General features: G+C 45.4%; 1 protein-coding gene across 1 annotated transcript in view; it reads right to left on the bottom strand.

The window, feature by feature from the left end:
• The window catches only part of CSMD2 (CUB and Sushi multiple domains 2), a 275213-nt gene that overhangs the window by 51589 nt on the left and 202978 nt on the right, over positions 1 to 20646 (bottom strand). Inside the window, 6 exon segments of the mRNA XM_070362524.1 lie at positions 5358 to 5531; positions 7673 to 7846; positions 9402 to 9596; positions 10629 to 10814; positions 16638 to 16826; positions 19765 to 19911. Of these exon segments, the coding sequence (XP_070218625.1) occupies positions 5358 to 5531; positions 7673 to 7846; positions 9402 to 9596; positions 10629 to 10814; positions 16638 to 16826; positions 19765 to 19911 (1065 nt within the window).

Here is a 20646-nt window from a genome sequence, read left to right as displayed (position 1 = left end):
GACAGGCTGTTAATGGGCTACAGGGGTTCAGTACAGCCTGGCATGGTGGGATGAGAATGGATGAGGAGGTCAGCAGACTAGATTTACAACTCAGCTGTGTCCTTTCCTTAGTTTGGACACCTCACTCTGAGCTTCAGTTCCTATATCTGTAAAGTAAGAATTTCAATATACATGGAACAGGGTGGCTTTGAAAACAGATCCATACTTTTGCACTTCATTAAATATTTACTGGATGCCTTCTAAGTGCAAGGCACACTAGTATGCATATTGATGAAACGCGAGGAGCTCAGGAGCTCATTTCTCAGCCTAGCAGGAGAGCAGGCAGGGGTGCAGACTGTCACATCACTGTGGCTGGTGCTGAAGCAGGCTTCCGGGATGGGCACCTACCCTCCACCCAGGAGGGAGTGGTTAAGGAGGGTCCCCAGAGAATGTGGCATACCCTCAGCTGGGTCTCAAGGCTGAGCAGGATTTTCCAAGTCAGTGAAGTGGTGAGAGAGTGGAGGGAAGCTAATTATATGCAAAATATGGGATGTTTCTGATCAGCTTGGGAGAAGATGCATTGTTCTCACCAGACTTACAAAGGGTCACGACCTGCCTCCCCAAAGGCTAAAATACCACTTGTATAAAGTTAGAGGAGAGGGCTGAGGGCTAAACCTTTGGGAGCAGTAACAGCTTTTGAATTGCAGCTTGACTGAAATGCCAGCACAGGACATAGAGGGGTGGTCAGCAAAATTCACAGGAGGTGGGAGTGTCACAGGCCCATGGGGACAGTTCATGACTTATCAGATGTCCCAGGGAGCTCTGTTTCTCTGGAGAGCCCTGATGGACTCAGACACAAGGGGAGAAGGGGAATACACCAATGGGAAAGAAAGGAGGGGTCCTGCTGGGCTGGGGCTCTTAACTAGACCTTGAACACATGCGCCAGCAGACCCAGATTTCCTGAGGGCCGAGATCAAGGCGCATTCAACTCATCTTTATGCACAACACCATACACGCGCCTGGCACAAAGTAGGTGCTAAGGAAAGGTCTGCTGGATTCGGTCTTAAAGGCCAAGGTAAACTAACAGAAAAAGAAGGTGCGCAGTTCAGAGGAGAGAACTGAAAACAGACTAAGCTCATGAAGAAGGCAGAAGGGAAGGTGATCCAGAGACTCATGGAGTGATTAGCTTGGGCTTGGAGAGACTTCTCGATAGGAGGTAAGGGTCAAGGGTGAAGGTGGAGAAGGACAGATGGACATGTGGGAGGGGAAGCAGGAAGTGGAAGGGGTTATTGTCTGAGGGCTTCTGTTCTCTCTGCACAGTAGGAAGTGAGATTATATCATTAGCTAAAAATTATGGGGGTCTACATGCTTTATTGCACTTAATCCTTACAACCCCATGAGGTAGGCACCATCATTATCCTTTTAGGAAAAGAGAGGTTCAGAGGGGCCTGGGGACTTGTCCAAGGGGCACAGTTTCTAAGTGACTCATCTGAGTTCTGAACCTGGCTTCTCTGCTTTTAGGCCATCCTCACTATGTATTCTAACTAGCTGCTGAAAATATAGCAAATGTGTCTCTGAGTAGGTGGACTATTGGTCTTCAGGAAGTAGGTGAGATTATGAAACAGCCGTGTGGGCAATAGACAAGGTCGCTGACTGAGGAAGTGGAGACAGGCAGCTAGAAAGTTCTGAGTCTGGTTGATATTGTAAACCTTGAATGCATAGGTGATGGCATCTAACGTGGTACCTGCCACCGAGCAATTGCTTGTAAGTATCCCCTTACTCTTGCCTTCCTACCCCAGGTACTTCTTAAATCTCTGTGCTTCAGGAGAGAATGGAACTTGGTACAAAAGATCTTGGATTCAGTGATGTAGCAGGGCGGTGGTACATCACCCACCACACCACCATCACCATCCTCTTCACAATAGCAACAGCAGCATCTGACCATTTCACATGTATTCTCTTATTTAATCCTCGCAATAGTCTGTGAGGTACCTGCTTTTCATAAGTGAGGAAACAGACCTAGTGAGATAAACTACCTCATCTAACATCACGCAGCAACATGCTATGTCGTGGTAGACCTGGAACTGGAGCCCAGGCAAGCTAGGTCCAGGGTGCAAGTGTCCACCTGCTTGACTCTGCTGCCTTTCTGTATGGACCAGGCGTAAAATTAAGTATCTTAGGTTCGGCAGACATCTTCCATGAATTCAGAATCCAGCATTCTCTATTACTTGTAACTCAAACCTTTTCACATGTGTAATGTGCCAATTTCTTGAAGGCATCTGAATTTTCATTTCCTGGATAAAACCAAATATATTTTGTTCAGAGACATCTACAAAACTGATTAAATGTAATAGGTCTTGCTTTCTGTAAACCTAGTACTTAAGAAGCTATTAAGACTAATTTTCATGCATTGTTTATTAAGTCTCACTATTTCATTACGCCATCTCATATAGGGAAAGCCAAGTGAAGAAGAATTAAAAACAAAAGCCTGCCTTACAAAAATTAAGACCAAAACACTGTACTTTACATAAAGGCTCACTTTATGGAACTTTAGAAAGTGAAAAATTTTCCAAATTACTTCCAGGCTAATTAGAATAACAGTGGCCATCTAAATCCAAAAATGCAGACTAGTAAGAAGAAATAAGACCATAGAAAGCCCAGGCCTGCAGCATAACTAGAAGACAGAGAATGCTATAAACTTTAAATTACATGTAAGTAGAAAAACAAACACTAAACCTGGGCAGAACTATTTCTCATGCTTCTGTTGCAAGGCTTAGCAGAGAGCAAGGCTGTATGGAAAAGAGATGAGAGAAGCAGAGGAATACTGATCCAAAGTCACTGCTAGAAAGAGAAAGCCCATCTTAAAGGTGAACATATTGAAAAATGACCCTGGTATGTCAGTGCACCAACTATAGGAAAGAACATAAATGTTTACAACCTTTTCTGAACACCAATACCAAAAGAAATGGAAAAAAGAGCAAAGCAAAGCAGAAAAAAAAAGCAGAGAAAAAATATTGTGTATGATATTTTATACATAATAATTAAACAAAATTAAAGCCAAACATATAAATAACAATATATGTGAATGAATTTGACTAACCTATTAAGAGAAAAGGGTTTTCAAATGGACTCAGAAGGCAAGGTCCAACTCTATGATATATACGAGAGGCCCATCTAATTTGAGTGATTCAGAAAGGCTAAAATAAAGGGATGGTTAAAGGCCTACCAGGGAAATGGGAGAAGGATGATAGTAAGGAGTGTAAGCCTAATGGTATTAGGTACAGTACAGTTCACACTAGAAAATATTAAAGTGATAATGAAGACATTTTTAAAGGCTAAACCCACAATTTTCAGTGTAAGAGTTATGAATATCTATATGCCAAGTAACATGGCAATTATCCTTACATAACACAAACTATGGGAAATACAAGGAAAAGTAAATAGAAGAACACTAATATGAAGCCAGGCTTCAACAGTATGTGAACTATGGCTTCAATAGTACGTGAACTGTGAACTTCCAGATGTTTAAGCTGGATTTAGAAAAGGCAGAGGAACCAGAGATCAAATTGCCAACATCTGTTGGATCATCAAAAAAGCAAGAGAGTTCCAGAAAAACATAGACTTCTGCTTTATTGACTATGCCAAACCTACTGTGTGGATCACAACAAACTGGAAAATTCTGAAAGAGATGGGAATACCAAACCACCTTACCTGCCTCCTGAGAAATCTGTATGCAGGTCAAGAAGCAACAGTTAAAACCAGACATGGAACAATAGACTGGTTCCAAATCAGAAAAGGAATACGTCAAGGAGTACGTGATATTGTCACCCTGCTTAATAAACTTGTATGCAGAGTACATCATGTGAAATGCTGGGCTAGATGAAGCACAAGCTGGGATCAAGACTTCTGGGAGAAATATCAATAACCTCGAATATGCAGATGATAACCACCCTTATGGCAGAAAGTGAAGAACTAAAGAGTCTCTTGACGAAAGTGAAAGATGGGAGTGAAAAAGTTGGCTTAAAACTCAACATTCAAAAACCTAAGATCATGGCATCCAGTCCCATCATTTCATGGCAAATAGATGGGGAAACAATGGGAACAGTGACAGACTTTATTTTTCTGGGCTCCAAAATCACTGCAGATGGTGATTGCAGCCATGAAACTTGCTTGCTCCTAGGAAGAAAAGCTATGACCAACCTAGATAGCATATTAAAAAGCAGAGACATTACTTTGCCAACAAAGGTCCACCTAGTCAGAGCTATGGTTTTTCCAGTGGTCATGTATGGATGTGAGAGCTGGACCATAAAAAAGCTGAAGAATTGATGCTTTCGAACTGTGGTGTTGGAGAAGACACTTGAGAGTCCCTTGGACTGCAAGAAGATCCAGTCAGTCCATCCTAAAGGAAATCAGTCCTAAATATTCATCTGAAGGACTGATGCTGAAGCTGAAACTCCAATACTTTGGCCACTCATTGGAAAAGACTCTGATGTTGGGAAAGATTGAAGGTGGGGAGGAGAAGGGGACGACAGAGGATGAGATAGTTCAATGTTAGAGCAGGCTCTGGGAGTTGGTGATGGACAGGGAAGCCTGGCGTGCTGCAGTCCATGGGGTCACAAAGAGTCAGACACGACTGAGCGACTGAACTGACTGAATAATATGAAACTTTAAAACACACCTCTTAGAACAAAACAGGTCAAGTAGAAAAAAATAAGTAAGCAAACATTAAGACATGAACAACAAAATCAATAAGGCATATCTTATGATTATATATAAAACTTTACACACTAATGCACATGGAACAGTCATAACAATTGATCAGATATTAGGTCATAAAGGAAGCATCAGTAAATTCCATGAAGCAGAAATATTGTATACAGTGCAATAAATTAGAAATGAATACCAAAGTAAAAGTCAAAACACCCTTCCATCTGGAAATAAAAACCACACACTTTTATTTAAAGAAACTTCTAAGTGAAAGCGGAAATTAATATCAAAAGGAGAGAATTTCTGAGACATAATAAAACACTCATTTTTATAATCTGTGTGATATAATTAGAGCAGTGATCAGAAGAAATTTTATAGCCTTGCATACTTACATCCATAATAATCAATAAAAATAAAAGACTGAAAATAAACGAACAAGATTTCTAATTCACAAGCAAAAAAGTGAACCAAAAAGTTAATTGCAAGGAAGAAAATAATAGAGGTGGAAGTAATAATGATGCATAAAGCTGAAAACATAGATGTTAATGATTGTCTTTGAAAAACATGAACAAAATACAGAAAATCCTCCAGTTAACCTAATAGAGACAATGCAAGGGGAAGTCCATTTTGCACCTGAGCTGGTGACTAGGGAGAGTGGGTACCATACTTACGCACACAGAAAGGGGTCTTGCCCGACCAGTGATGATCCTGCTGGCAGATGCGCACGGACATGCCGATGAGGCGGAAGCCAGCATTGCACTGGTACACCACGCTGCCCCGGTAGCTGAAGTTCTCCCCGTTGATGTGCCCGTTGACGATGGGCTCAGGGGTCCCGCAGTGTCCGGCTTTGGTGAGATGTGGGAAGAGAGAGTAAATTGCACGGGAGCATACAGAAAATGAGGGGAGGCTTGGTCGGGGGAGGGGGAGTCAGGCACGATGGGGAAAAGGACCACGTTTTTCCCTCCTCCCCCTGACAGTGGCATCCAGGAGTGACTTCAGGAATCCTAGACATGATAGAAATAGTGTTGAAGATTAAAAGTGAAAAGTGAAAGTTGCTCAGTCGTGTCGGACTCTTTGCAACCCCATGGGCCATACAGTCCATGGCATTCTCCAGGCCAGAATACTGGAGCATTTTCCCTTTCTCTTCTCCAGGGGATCTTTCCAACCCAGGAATCAAACCCAGGTCTTTCACACTGCAGGCAGATTCTTTACCAGCTGAGCCACAAGGGAAGCCTAAGAATACTGGAGTGGGTAGCCTATCCCTTCTCCAGTGTATCTTCCTGCCCCAGGAATCGAACTGGGGTCTCCTGCACTGCAGGCAGATTCTTTACCAACTGAGCTACCAGGGAAGATTTGGCAATCTCACATCCCAAGTATGCATATAGCTGATTCACACTGTTGTACAGCAGAAAGACAATATTGTAAAGCAGTTATACTCCAATTAAAAAAAATTTTTTAAGCCTAGAAAAGAGCTGGACATTAAAAACAAATCCCAAGGTTGCACTCTAAATAGATGGCCATCTTGAACTTTAGTTACTAGGTCTGTTCATGGGTGAGAAATGATCACTCTTATGGCCCTGCCTCTGGGATCACCCCCTCTTTTTCTCATCAACCAGCATTTCTAGAGCATCTACTATACGGAGGGCACTATGGCCTACACTAAGGCACTCAAAGCTTGATTGTGTTGAAAATTACCAAGTGAGGACAGGTGGCTTGGTTAAATTCATCCTTCTTTCTCCTTGAGTGGCAAGGAACACAGACAATATAAACCTAGCTGAGTTATTTTCAGTAAATGGGATTTGGGTGGAGTATATTCCTAGTGTTTCCACTAGCGTTTGTTTGGTTCTGTGTAGACATAACTCATGCCTGTGTCTCTAACAGAGGCCTGAGATAGAGGGAGGGCGTTCACTTCACACAGAGCTGTTCACTTGAGAATAGACCATCCAATCTATGTTGCTGGGTCTGTGTAGCTGGGACCCTCCTTTGGCTTTGCAGGATCCAAGAAAGTAGTAAGAGAAGAGACAACTTTAGCATCTAAGGTTTAGGCAGGGAATGGATTGCCCATGGGAGAAATGGCAACTTTGACTTTTGTAAGCTGGGTAAGTTTTTATGCTTTTGTCCTACATTGACGTATTTTTGTCATGAAATGAGCTAATGGCAAAAATACTTATATATTATATAATATAGCACATATAATATTGTATTTTTGTAAAATATTTATATATGTAAAATTTGCTGTGCGTGTAGTCGCTCAGTCATGTCTGACTCTTTGTGACCCCATGGATTGTAGTCCACCAGACTCCTCTGTCCATGGGATTCTCCTGGCAAGAATACTGGAGTGGGTTGCCATTTTCTTCTCCAAAAATTTGCTAATATATAATATAAATGGTATTTTAGATGTGTTGCAGGGATGTGTCTCTGTAAGTTTCCCTGGATGTAAAGACTGGAATTTCATCCATCATACAGAGCCTCTAAGTATCTTTTTTACTTAGATACTAAGGGAGTATCTTTTTTGATCAGAATGAAAGCCCCTCAGTGGTTTGTCTCATCAGACCTGAAGTTCTTCTCATTCTTTTGGATGCTCCAAGGGAAGCTAGTTCAACATTTTGGTTGTGGTAAATAGCATCTGAGTCATTTGAAAAGACCCTGATGCTGGAAAAGACTGAGGGCAGGAGGAGAAGGGGACGATAGAGGATGAGATGGTTGGATGGCATCACCAACTCAATGGACATGAGTTTGGATAGACTCTGGGAGGTGGCGATGGACAGGGAAGTCTGGCGTGCTGTGGTTCATGGGGTTGCAAAGAGTCAGACATGACTGAGTGACTGAACTGAACTGAAACACCCAATAGCTAGAGTTTAGAGTAAGCATTTTATGACCATAGGTAAAATAGTACTGTTCAAAAATTGGGATTCAGCTTTGGAAAGATCTAACTTGTACTGGAGAGGGGAAAATGGACAGGAGAGGCCCCGGGGTGGTCACTTACCCAGGCAGCGGACTTCAGAGCCACTCCAGAGCCCGTTGGCCATGCACTCCCGCACCCTGGAGCCCACCAGCGTGTACCCGGAGTTGCAGGAGAAGATGGCTGTTGCCCCATAGACAGACAGGGTTCCGATGCGATGCCCATTGGGCGGGACGGGGAGCTCTCCACAGGAGATGACTACAAAGACCACAGAATGCTCAGGAAGCCAGTCCCGAGAGACGGGTCGTGTGCTGCGTCTCATTAGCAAGAATACTGACAAAAGGAAGATGGGTTCAACCTACTCTAACGGGACTCATGACCAGAATGTGGGTCACCATGGTGACTGCTGTGCTGCACCCAAGATTCTCAACAGGGCTGTCACCAGAAGCACCCCCTGAGGAGCTTTTACAATGTCCAGATCTGTGGTGCGCTCCTCGGTGTCCAGGGCGGGCAGCAGGCGCTCCCCCTGTCCTCTCTGCTGAGCCGAGCAGCAGCCTCACAGTCCTGCTCCACAGAGCGCTGCAGACACCACTGGCTGCACTGAGACCTAAGCCCCTGCTTGTAATGAAGCCGGCCCGTGCTTGTGACCTCTACTCGGTCAGAGTACACGGCCGAGTCTGCGCTTGGGCGAACAAAGGCCACAGTGTCTCGCGTCATGGGTGTTGGGAAGATTCCACTCCTCACACCCAGTCTCAAAGATGCCCTTGAGCACTGACAAGTGATGTCCTTCCGTCCCTTCACAAACATTTACTTCCTCTAACACACCCTTCTGACTGAGTAAATAGCATCAGTATATCCCTATGGGTGGGCGCTGTGCTGACCCACTCAGAGCCCCCTTGAGGACTGAAGGGCTTCTTTCCCCAGATTGTAGCTGCTGGCAAACATCCGTTTGTTGCGAGCCCTCTTCGGATGGCCTTGGTTAAAGAGTCCTCACATCTAAGGCCATGCTCTCTTCCTCGGGCAGCTGGAACCCAGGGTTTGATAAGTGTGGAGGTATAAAGTCCCCTGCCTTAACTTGTGGCAATTCTGAAGGGCTGCCCAGATTCAGAGCTCTTAGCTGGGTCAGCTGAAGCATCACCATCATCATCAGAGGCCACCTTCTCCATCTTCCCAGTCCTACTTCCTCCCCTCCCCTTCCCATTCCTTTCCTCTTCCCTCCTCGTCCTTCCCTCCCCTTCCCTTTCTCAGATGGTGATCCCAAGAGCACTGCCTAACAAATCTCCATCTTAGAGTCGCTTCCCAGAGACCGTGACCTCTGAAACTATCTCAAAGAACCAAAGCAAAGCAATGCACAATGGAGAAGGAGACACAGGCATACTTAGGCGGCCTGTCCCTTGCACTCTGTTCTTTCCCCCTACACACACTTCCATTATAGGTCTCTTCACACTTTGGTATCCTTGCTTCTTTATTTGTCTGCCTCTCCAGTAGACTCTAAGCTCCTGGTGGGCAGGAACCACAAGCTTTTATCCTCATACCTCTATACTACCTGGCATGAAGGTTGAATAAATGAATTAGTGGATGCTCACCTGGACAGAGGCAGCTTTTTAATAAGATGACAAGATGCTGAGAAGTGCTTCCTTAAAGGAGTAGGCCTCTCCCCAGCTCCTGGTTCTAGGTGAGTGTTCAAAAAGAGGTTCACTGCAATCCCTGGCTATACCCCACTCTTCCCCCTCCCCAATTCAGCCCATGTTATGAGACAGTTGGAGTTGGAGGCACTGTGCCAAACTTGCCCACCCTTTCCTCCTGGGCTTACTTTGGCAGGTGGGCATAGAGTTGTCAAGGCTCCATTTGCCATTGGCCTGGCAGTGGATGACCCTTTGGCCGGTGTAGTAGTAGCCAGGGTCGCAGATGAGCATCAGCTGGGCCTGGAACTGGTACTGTGTCTCGAAGATGAGCCTCCATCGACCATGTTCCACACTGACGCTGCTGATGTCAGGACAGGTCACAGCTGGGGAGGTACAAAGCAGAAAGGAGGATTCATTCATTAATTACGGACGACACTGGCGAGAGCCCAGCGTTGGGGAGTGGGGGACCATAATGCAGTCCTGATGACTCTCAGAACATTCAGTCCCCAGGCAGATGTGGTCTATGAATGAAGTGAGCTGGGTGGGGAATGTGGCACACGACTGGGGTGGCAGATCTGCCAAATTAAAAAAAAAAATAGGGGGGAGGTGGCACTGTGTTGGTTTTGATTGTGGATGTGAGACTGCAAATTCCAGGTGGTCAGATCTACCTTTTCCAAGGGAAGCTAGAAATAGGATTTTTGTGTAAAAGTCTTCTGACTTAAAAATGTTAGAAAGAAATTCAAACTATTTATTTTATTTTTAATCATAGGGTAATTGCAATATTGTGATGCTTTTCACCATACATCAACATGGATTGGCCATAAGGTTACAAAATATTTTTATAAAGCACTGCACAGGCCGAAGAGCCAAACCAAAACCAAAACAAAAAACCTTGTATCATCAGACTGGATATAGCCCATTAGGCTGCCCACTGGCCTTCAAATTGAACAGTACCTCTGTTGTTTTGGAGAAGGAAATGGCAACCCACTCCAATATTCTTGCCTGGAGAAGTCCATGGACAGAGGAGTCTGGCAGGCTACAGTCCATGGGGTCACAAAGAGTCGGACACGACTGAGCAACTATCACTCACTCGTTCTGTTGTTTTAGAGTCTTGTGATCAAAGGACATTCACGTTGATTTTCTAATACTTTTTACATCTAAGAGTAAGTGGACCAGTCATCCTGAGGTTCTGTGATGGTTTATGGATACATCTCAGAGAACAGTGGTCTATCAATGTTTTGAAGCAATTTCAAATGGGAACCCAAGTTGGTAGATGGAGATATCCACTTGTCTCAGATCTGAGTCCCAGCCTCTCAGGGCATGTTTTTCCTATTTTGCTCACTCCTTGCAGGAATCTTTTCAGCTGCTTACCCAGTCCCCCCAACATACCCGCCTCCCCTACCCAAAGGACTCACGGACACACTGGGGGGGTACATTGCGATTGCTCCACAGGCCTGTCTCCAGACACTCTGTTGTGGCTTCAGCACCTGCCTGGAGATGGTAGCCTTCACTGCAGCTGTATACAGCCTTGGTTCCCACTGTGTACTCTTTGCCAAACACCATTCCATTCTTGGGGGCCTCAGGAAGCCCACAGGAAAGAGCTGGCAGAGGAGAAAAATGTCATGAGCCTGTCTGCTTCAAGATGGTGTTCTGAGAACATATTTTTATTTTCCCTCTCTCTTGAGGCCCTAGTAGAATGATAGTAAAGACTAATAAAAGGGAAAAGCCTCATAACAAAGAAGAAATGGGAAGATAATCAGCAGAGGAGATGGAAAAAGAAACTTTGGAAGATGAAATGCAGATAGAAATGCGTCGATGGATTAAATGGAGTTGAGAAGCTGCAGCGCAAAATATATACAGAAGGGAGCTATGAGGTGAGACCAATTTTCCATCCCTCCACACAAATACAGTGGAGAGGCAGCCAGGCAGCCATTTTCCAAACTGTGGCTCAGATGGTAAAGCGTTTTCCTACAATGCAGGAGACCCAGGTTTGATCGCTGGGTTGGGAAGATCCCCTGGAGAAGGAAATGGCAACCCACTCCAGTATTCTTGCCTGGAAAATCCCATGGACGGAGGAGCCTGGTAGGCTACAGTCCATGGGGCTGTGAAGAGTCAGACACGACTGAGCGACTTCACTTTCAAGAAAACAAAAAGAAAGGAAGGAAGGAAGAAAAAGAAAAGAACCCCTTTGAGAGAATTGGGGATGCTCAAGTAGGAGCAGGTATCCCAGAGTGAGCTCTTTTAATTCTTAGATATAAAGGCTCCCACCCTCAAGGCTGACCCTCTGCCTGCTTATCTCTGCCATATACTCAGTTTGATAGGGACAGAGTAAAGAGATGTGTAGATGATACTACTTTAATGACAGAAAACAGAGAGGAACTAGAAGCCTCTTGATGAGGGTGAAAGAAAAGAGTGAAAAGGCAGGCTTAAAACTCAACATTCAAAAAACTAAGATCATGGCATCTGGTCCCATCAACTCAATGGCAAATAGATGGGGAAAAAGTGGAAGTAGTGACAGATTATATGTCTTTATTTTCTGCAGACAGTGATTGTAGCCATGAAATTAAAATACGATTGCTCCTTGGGAGAAAAGCTATGACAAACATAGAGTATTGAAAAGTATTGAACATCACTTTGCTGACAAAGGTCCATATCGTCAAAGCTGTGGTTTTTCCAGCCCTGCGTATGGATTGAGAGTTGGACCATAAAAAAGGCTGCGTACCAAAGAATCGATACTTTCAAATTGTGGCGCTGGAGAAGACTCTTGAGAGTCCCTAGGACTGCAAGGAGATTAAACCAGTCCATCCTAAAGGAAATCGACCCTGAATATTCACTGGAAGGACTGATGCTTAAGCTGAAACTCCTATACTTTGGCCACCTGATGTGAAGAGCCAACTTACTGTAAAAGACCCTGAGGCTGAGAATGATTGAGGGCAGAAGGAGAAGGGGGCAACAGAGGATAAGATGGTTGGATGGCATCACTGACTGAATGGACCTGAGACTGAGTAAACTCCGGGAGATAGTGAAGGACAGGAAAGCCTGGCGTGCTGCAGTCCATGGGGTTGCAAAGAGTCAGACATGGCTTAGCGACTGAACAACAGCAACAAAAGGGACTCAGTTCAGTTCAGTTCAGGGACTAAGTAGGTGATTAAATGGTTAATCCCACTGGAGGACTGTAAGTAAAGAAAAACACATGGGCGGCTCCTATAAGTTAGTGATCACTCGAGAAAGCAGGTTTGCTTATCCACAAAACCAAGTGGGCTTGCTTAGCAAAAAACCCATGCAACAGAAGCATAAGGCATGCCCCCAAATAATACAACTGGAGGCATGAGACCCACATCCTGCCCAGTGAGCTCAGGAAGTTAATGATTCCAAGACTATGCTCCTCTGGGCACACTAAAACAAAAATATAAAGAAAAGGCGGCATTTTACTACAGCCTGAGATGATTTACCATTTTTAGTATAGATGAGTGCCTTTTTGCTCCTTTCCATTGTGCCATGACAGTCCCGGCTTGAACATATAAGGACGAAAAAACTCCCCTGCTCACCACGGAGGAAGAGCTGATGATGGAAACGTGACATCTACTCAAGAATGAGGAAGAAGGTGATCTTCTCCCCCTCCCCACTTTCCCTTTCATTATAAATCTGTAGCTCACTAAGTTCTTGGGGCGTGGCATCCTCTCACCTGCCTGCTTGTAAGCCTCATGAGCGTGCTATTCTAATAAGTCACTTCTTATCTATCACTTTGCCTCTCGCCAAATTCTGTCTGCAGAGACATGAAGAATCAGAGCTCCTTGGAGCCACCATGAAATGCCACCTAGTGCTTTCAATTCAACTTCTTACTCATGGGAGAGACCTAGCGGGCAAGGATGGCTGTATATAATAATAACAAAGGTAACCCACATCTTTGTCTGGAAAAATCAACCTTGCCTTTAAAATATGAGCAAAGACCACTATACGTATGAAGAAAACCAGCAGCATGAAAGAGATAAACAAAGATAAGATTAATAATAGAAAAGGCTCCTTTAGGAAAGAGAGCTAACTCAGGTAACAGAAGACTTACAGTCTTTAAACCCCTGATTAGCAGGATCAGATGCTCTAGAGGGAGCTCAGGATGGAGAGCAATGGGCCGCCCCCTCAGCCACTGCAGCCTCCCCAGCAGTGCACCGTGAGGGGATCCATGATGGGAAAGAACAGGATGCTGGCCCTAGAGAGCTATTGAGAAAGTCAAGGTGACATACAATAAAATGAGAAGAGTGCTTTGAAAAGAGAACAAGCTGAAAGTGAGCAAGGAAGGGCCCTTTTAAGTTAAAAACACCATCAACAAAATAAGCATTAAAAAGGAGTGGCAACTGGAGACAAAGGTATGGCTGCCTGCCATATATCAGGAAACACAGGATGTTGCAGCCCTCAAGTCATCCACTCCTCCACCACTACAGTCACCCCCAGGGGTGGGCTCTGGGGAAAATCATGATGGAGACAAATAGGCTGACTCCTCTGCCCCTGCAGCCACCCCAGCAGTGCACCTTGAGGGGATTCAGGATGGGAAAGAAGAGGATGCTGGCCCTAGATAGCTAAGGTGCATATCAAAGGAATGACTTCAATGAGCCCTGACTTCTGCATCTTCCCATATATAGAAGGGCTTCCTCCACCTGCCAACGCAGGAGACACAAGAGGCAGGTGCAATCCCTGGGTCAGGGAGATACCCTGGAATAGGAAATGGCAACCCATTCATGTATTCTTGCTTGGAAAATTCCATGGACAGAGGAGTCTGGCAGGCTACAGTCCATGGGTCACAAAGAGTCAGACGCAACCGAGCATGCACATATATTAAAGAACGCTAAACTTATTAACCTGAGGTGCTTGGTTTTCTTTAATTAACAGTAATCTTTTGATGTTCTGACTACCTGGTTTTTATTGCAAAAACTCATATATATCCTGGCTCCTCCCTTGCCTCTTCAGAACAGTCCCTCAGAGCTATCTGAAAGGCTGTCTTCTGAGCCTAAGTCTGCCATATAAAACACAATTCTCAACTTTTAAGTTGTGAAATAAAATTCATATTTTATGACAAGAAAAACTTAAAAAATTTCTCAGCCCTTTGGCTTCCTCTCTCCCTCCCCATTAGCGTGCACAGTGATCCGCCCTATGCATCAGTGAAACCTCCCCTTTGCTCAATAAAGAGCAACATTCTCCTAGCATCAACAAGTTGTTGTTCAGTCACTAAATCGTGTCCTACTCTTTGTAACCCCATGGACGGCAGCACGCCAGGCTTCCTTGTCCTTCGTTATCTCCTGGAGTTTTCTGATTCATGTCCATTGAGTCAGTGATGCTATCTCATCATCTCATCCTCTGCTGCCCCCTTCTCCTTTTGCCTTCAATCTTTCCCAGTATCAGGGTCTTTCCTAATGAGTTGGCTCTTCATATCAGGTGGCCAAAGTATTGGGGCTTCAGCTTCAGTATCACTCCTTCCAATGAACATTCAGGGTTGATTTTCTGTAGGACTGACTGGTTTGATTTCCTTGCAGTCCAAGGGACTCTCAAGAGTCTTCTCCAACACCACAATTTGGAGGCACCAATTCTTCAGCACTCAGCCTTATTTATGGTCCGACTTTCATACCTGCACATGAGTACTTTGGTAAAGCATAGCTTTGGCTCTACAGACCTTTGTTGGTAAAGTAATGTCTCTGCTTTCTGGGAAAAATCAGAGACAAACATACGCTATATATGTTTGTCATAGCTGTCCTTCCAAGAAGCAAGCATCTTTTAATTTCATGGTTGCAATCACTGTCTGCAGTGATTTTGGAGCCCAGGAAAATAAAATATGTCACTACTTCCACCTTTTCCCCATCTATTTGCCATGAAGTGATGGGACTGTGAAGGTGACTGGTAAATTTTTTTCTTTCTTTCTTTTTTATAATGCAGTACACAATGCTGAGAATGTGAGAGGAGAGACAACATGCCGCAGTGGAATTATAAGAGAAGAAAAGCTTTCTGGGTAGCAAGGAGTGTCAAAAGCTGTAGACTTTATATAGGTATGATTCAATAATCTCATTTCTGGGAATTTATTTTAAAGAGATAAATATGGATGTCCCCAAGGACAGAATTATAAGGATTTAAGCAGAAGCACTGTTTATAGCAGCAAAAAATATGGAAGTTCAAATGACCAACAATAGGATGATACTTGAACAAGTGAGTTCTTCTACAGTGCTACAGATCATTGCAAATATTGATAACAAAGTGTATTTAATCATGTAATAAATGCTAACAAAATATGAGAGCTTTGTCCACCAATAATGCCATTTTTATCAATAATATATGAAAGCCCAAAGGAAATGTTAAAAGTGGTGATTTCAATTGATGGGGTTATAGGTCTTTTATACTTTTCTTTTGCATTATCTATAGTTTTTTTCCTTCAGATCTCTAGTATGAATGTATATTGCTTTAAGAAAAAGAAATTCCACCAATGACCGAAAGCAATGCATGTGAACTGCCTGGTGTGCATCAGGCGCTTGATCACTGCTGATTTCGCAGGTGGTGGTCAGTGTATCAGGCGCTTGATCACTGCTGATTTCGCAGGCGGTGGTCACTGTTCACTCTGCTCCCCCCGCAGCTCGTCTTCTGCTACCTGGCACGCTGCTTCAGACACCGTCAGTTGTGTGGCCTATTTTGTGATCTCTCTTGTTGTCTGTGGCTTTGCAAATGCTCTTGCTGTTGCCTAGAAAGCTTTCCTTGCCAGTGCCTGGCTCTTGACTTCTCTTGTCCTATGAGCCCAAGTGACCCCTCTTGTGGGAATTCCCTAGCTGTCGAGGAGCAGGTAGGTCCCCTCTTACCCCTGGGCTCCCCCAACCCCGTTTGCACTCCTGATACAGCACTTCCTTCCTTCTTGCATTTCTGTGCTACATATCTATCTCCTTAAAGAAATCAGTCCTGAATATTCATTGGAAGGACGGATGCTGAAGGTGAAACTCCAATACTCTGGCCACTTGATGGGAAGAGCCGACTCACTGGAAAAGACCCTGATGCTGGGAAAGATTGAAGGTGGGAGGAGAAGGGGACGACGGAGGATGAGATGGTTAGAGAGCATCACTGACTCACTGGACATGAATCTGAGAAAACCCCAGGGAAGAATGAAGGACAGGGAAGCCTGGCATGCTGTAGTCCATGGGGTCACAAAGAGGACAGGACTTATCAACTGCACAACAACAATCATCTCCTTCTCTGCTCCGAAAACACTGAGGCTTTGTTTTACACATGTGTATATCTCTAGGGCTTCAGACATTATGGATCCTCAGTACATGTTTGCTGAAAGAATGAATTAATCATCCATGAGTAATCCCACATTTGGAAGTGATTGGTCCTGGGACAAGCCCAAGTTGTGGGTAGGACCCAAGCACCCAGTCTCCTCTCTCCCACCAGCTTCTTACCTTGACAGAGAGGAATGGCCTCACTCCACAGGTGGTAGCCCTGGGGGTGCCGGGTACAAATGGCCATGCTGTGTCCCACCAAGCGGTAGCCGGCATTGCAGCCAAAGTGGATGGAGCCTCCGGGCTGGGTGCTGGTCTGGCCCAGAAGGAAGCCATGGAGGGGAGCCCTGGGCAGGCTGCAGTAGGGAGCTGCATGGCAAGATGAGGGTCAGGGACCGTGTGCAGCGGGAAGACAGAGGTGGTCCTTCTTCATGCAGTCCCCCACCCTCCACCCCCCGCATGGCTTCTCCCCCTCCTTCCCATCGTCACCACTGCCAGGTCGACTGCTAGTTAGGACGTCGATACTGAAAAGCAGTCAATCAATCTAGGACAGCCAAAGAAACGAAAAGAAAAGAAAGGAAAAGAGAAGGGAAGAGAAGGAAAAGAAAGGGGGAGAAGGAAAGGAACAACAAGAGAAGAAAGAAAAAAAGAAACCGTTTCTATGAAGCCCTGGGTCACCTTTTTGGGTCTGGAGGCAGCACAGGTTGTGCAGCTAAGTTCAGGCTCTCAAATCCTGCTAGCTCCCAAAAAGACACAGAAAACAATCTGATGTGCTTGGTTTCAGAAAGATGTGACTGCAGGGCTGAGGCCTCTGGAGTCAGGGCTGCACTTGAGTTCCACTGCCCAACTTTCCACAGGTCTGTGACGTGAGACAAATCTCTCAGGCTCTTTTAGCTCCACTTTCCTCACCTGAACGTTGGGATTGGCAATGCCTTCCTCATAGGTTTTGGGATAATTTAAATGGGATCTTGTCTGTAAAGCCCCTAGCCTGGTGCAGGGCACTCTGTGCTCCGTAAATGGTCCAAGTCCTGCTTTCTGTTGTGTAGGGGGCTGGAGGGGGAGAGGGAGTTGTGGCAATCCAGGACGTGAAACCCACAGTCCTCATTTCCCCTTGACATACAATTTCAATTTATTTCATTCATTTATCCAACAGACAGACATCAAGTGTCTCTTACATGTCAGGTGCTGTTCTAAGTGCTGGGAATACGACAGTGAAGAGAATAGACAAAGACCCCAGCCTCAGAGACCTTGCAACACAAAGCTCTGCCAGGGAGCCTCAGGGGGAAGTTCTGTGAGGCTAGGAAAGAGGGCTGACCAAAGGAGCACAAAGAAAAAGCCCGTTCATCTGCTTTCAGCATCCCTGGCGCGGGATAAGTCAGGACGTAGACGCCAGGACCCTTCCTGTGTCTGCTGGCCTCTTACGTGATTACATCCCTCAGCTGGTGAAACTGAAGTTCTCAAACCTCCCCTTCCGAGGCAGACGCCCTCCTTTGCTTCTGCTTTGCCGACTGCGTCCTGTTTATGTGGTATCCACAGGTCTACCTCAGTCCCCAGCAAGAATCTCAGTTATAAAATATACTTAGTCACGGTGATAGAGGCATGGGCAAATTACAAGATTCTCCTGTGTTTCCATTAAGGACTCACTGTTTCACCATGTAATTAATTTACTTTCTGCAGTGGCATATGTATTATAAGTGACTCATTACCCACAAACATGTGATTAATCTTTAAAAACATCAAGCCAAGGGCAACTCCTTAATGACTCCTAGTTCAGGGGGTAGCAATCGGCACAGTGAAATGCTACTAAATTGCTTTATTTCTCTTTTGTGTTAGTAGCTGCTAGGAAATCAGCCTGAATCCCCCTGACAGTAGCTTAAGGTTTCTTTTCCACCAAGAAGAACTGAGACCTGAAGAGGCTGAGTGACTTGTTTAATAATCATTCAAGTAGCGGCTGATGCAGCCCAACTAGCTGAAGGGCGTGAAGCCACCCTCCCTCTCGTGTGTATGTGGGGGGAAAGGAATTGGGGTCTACTTTGCAGAGGAAATGGACTCTGAGAACGTAAAGCTCCTTCTCCTCCCAGGCTCCCTTCAGCTTTCCTGGTTGGCCCTCACCTGGAGCCATCCCTACTCAAGAGTTTCTTAAGATTTCTAGCTTTATATAGCAATAAAGCTAGACCAGCTAAGTTTGAGCTGGTCTTCCAAGTGGGCAGCCTGCGCAAAGAGATGGACTGAGACACAAGAGGCAACTCAGGCTACGTTTTGACATCCCTCTTAATCAATATTCTTTGAAAATTTGCTCAACATTTGTTTGGAACACAGGCCAAATGCAGCTTCCCTGATGGCTCAGATGGTAAAGAATCTACCTGCAATGTGGGAGACCCAGGTGTGATCCCTGGGTGGGGAAGATCCCCTGGAGGAAGAGGGCATGGCAAGCTACTCCAGTATTCTTGCCTGGAGAATCCCATGGACAGAGGAGTCTGATGGGCTACCGTCCATGGGGTCACAAAGAGTTGGACACGAATGAGCGACTTTCAGTTTCTTCCAGGCCAAATGCAGCCAGGGAAAGAGTGCTGTGAGAGGACTAGCCCCTGGTGGAACTGGCTATGGTCTTAGGTAATTCATTTCTGCTCCCAAGCTCACAGAACGGGCCAGCAGCTCAATGGACCCACTACCCTGCAACATGGGCAGCAGGCAGTTTTTCAAGTTTTCTTTCCAATGATAGACAGTAATCCCCAGATGGGAGTTCAGTTAACCTTGATTTTCTCTGCCTCATTACCTTTCTAAGGATAGTTTTGTGTCCTGGCAGATAGTTAGCTGGCGTGGCCCTCAATCTGACTCTGCCTATGAGACGTGGCTCACAGAGCACAAGAGAGGCTCCTGGACTGGGAATACAGCCCACTGTTTGCTGCTTGTCTAATATCTGCCAGTTGGAGACCCACATCTTTAGGATTTTCTGGTTTTAAGGGACTTTTATTAACATTTCAACAGTGTTAGGGACAGGACCACCTATAGGCATTATTAGCTCATATATGATAAACTTATCTAAAAACCACAGGTTGGCAGTAGGAGCAGCAAGAAGGAAAGGTTAAAAGTGGGGAGGTATAGAGAGAGGGGAGGTGGGATGTCAAGGATACTCTGTAGCTATAGGTGAGAGAGACTCAGTGGAGGAGAAAGGCTGCCGGTCTCCAGGCTCATGGAGAAGCTGCACCGCAGTCGAGAACGTGGCCCATGGCTTATTGTTTTGGGTGAGAAACTTAAGGGGCTCAGGGGCTGCGGCCCTTCCCATGAGTCCTTATGTTTCACTCACCTGAATACCGAATCTTAAAGCCCTTCCGGTTGTAGGCATGGTCAGACGACCAGCGCAGGTAGACGGAGTTGCTTGAGCTGGTGACAACCAGGGGGGCCGAGTAATTCCCACTGAGGGCTTTCAGCAGAGGACTCTGTCCCGAGGGCCCTGCGGGAAGATGGTGGACATGGGATCACAGACTATTGCGGTTACCAGAGATACTAACCTTGATGCCTTAAACGTAACCGCCTTCCATTTCCCCCTCCTCAAGTGAAGACGTGAAGATTTGAGACCGAAACTCAGCACCATCATTGGTCTGTCCACTCCTCTCTCGCATCCACAGGCCTTGCGCGAGGATATCTTCCTCCTGAACCCTAAAGCAGGGATCGAAGAAGTCCCTGCCAAAGCAGAGTGGTTGGCAGGTGAGATGACATCTATTTGCTATCCTGGGACCTGCCCAAGGTCAAGATGCTGGTTAATGGAAGAGCTGGTTTTCAACCTGGGAACTTTTTCTACCTCACCGTCTTACTTGTGCCTATTAAAAAACAGCTCAGGGCCGGCCAGGTAGGAAAAAAAAATATGAATGAATATATAGCAATAAAGCTAGAGGAAACATCAGGTCTCAGTGTCATAAATAACACAGCTCCCCAATATTCCTTCCCAGGGCTCTTCCAGAAGGGCCTCCCTCTTCTTTTTTTTTTTTCCACCTTAAATGCCTGGAAGTGCATTCCAAGAGGGCCGATTCAAGGGCTGCAGAGTACAAAGCTGGATAATGCAAAACACAGGATTTATTATCCTGCAAAGAGCCCTGAGTGATAGTTCTCATATGCGGCTGAGACAGCGCTTGGGAGCGTGGGAAAAGTGATGGACCGTATTACACACGGGAAAGTCATCAGAACTGCT

The sequence above is a fragment of the Bos mutus genome, chromosome 3 (genome assembly GCF_027580195.1).
Source record: "Bos mutus isolate GX-2022 chromosome 3, NWIPB_WYAK_1.1, whole genome shotgun sequence".
Classification (NCBI taxonomy): Eukaryota; Metazoa; Chordata; class Mammalia; order Artiodactyla; family Bovidae; genus Bos; species Bos mutus.
The sequence above is the reverse complement of the archived record's forward strand: the minus strand, read 5'-3'. Positions and strand labels throughout refer to the sequence as shown.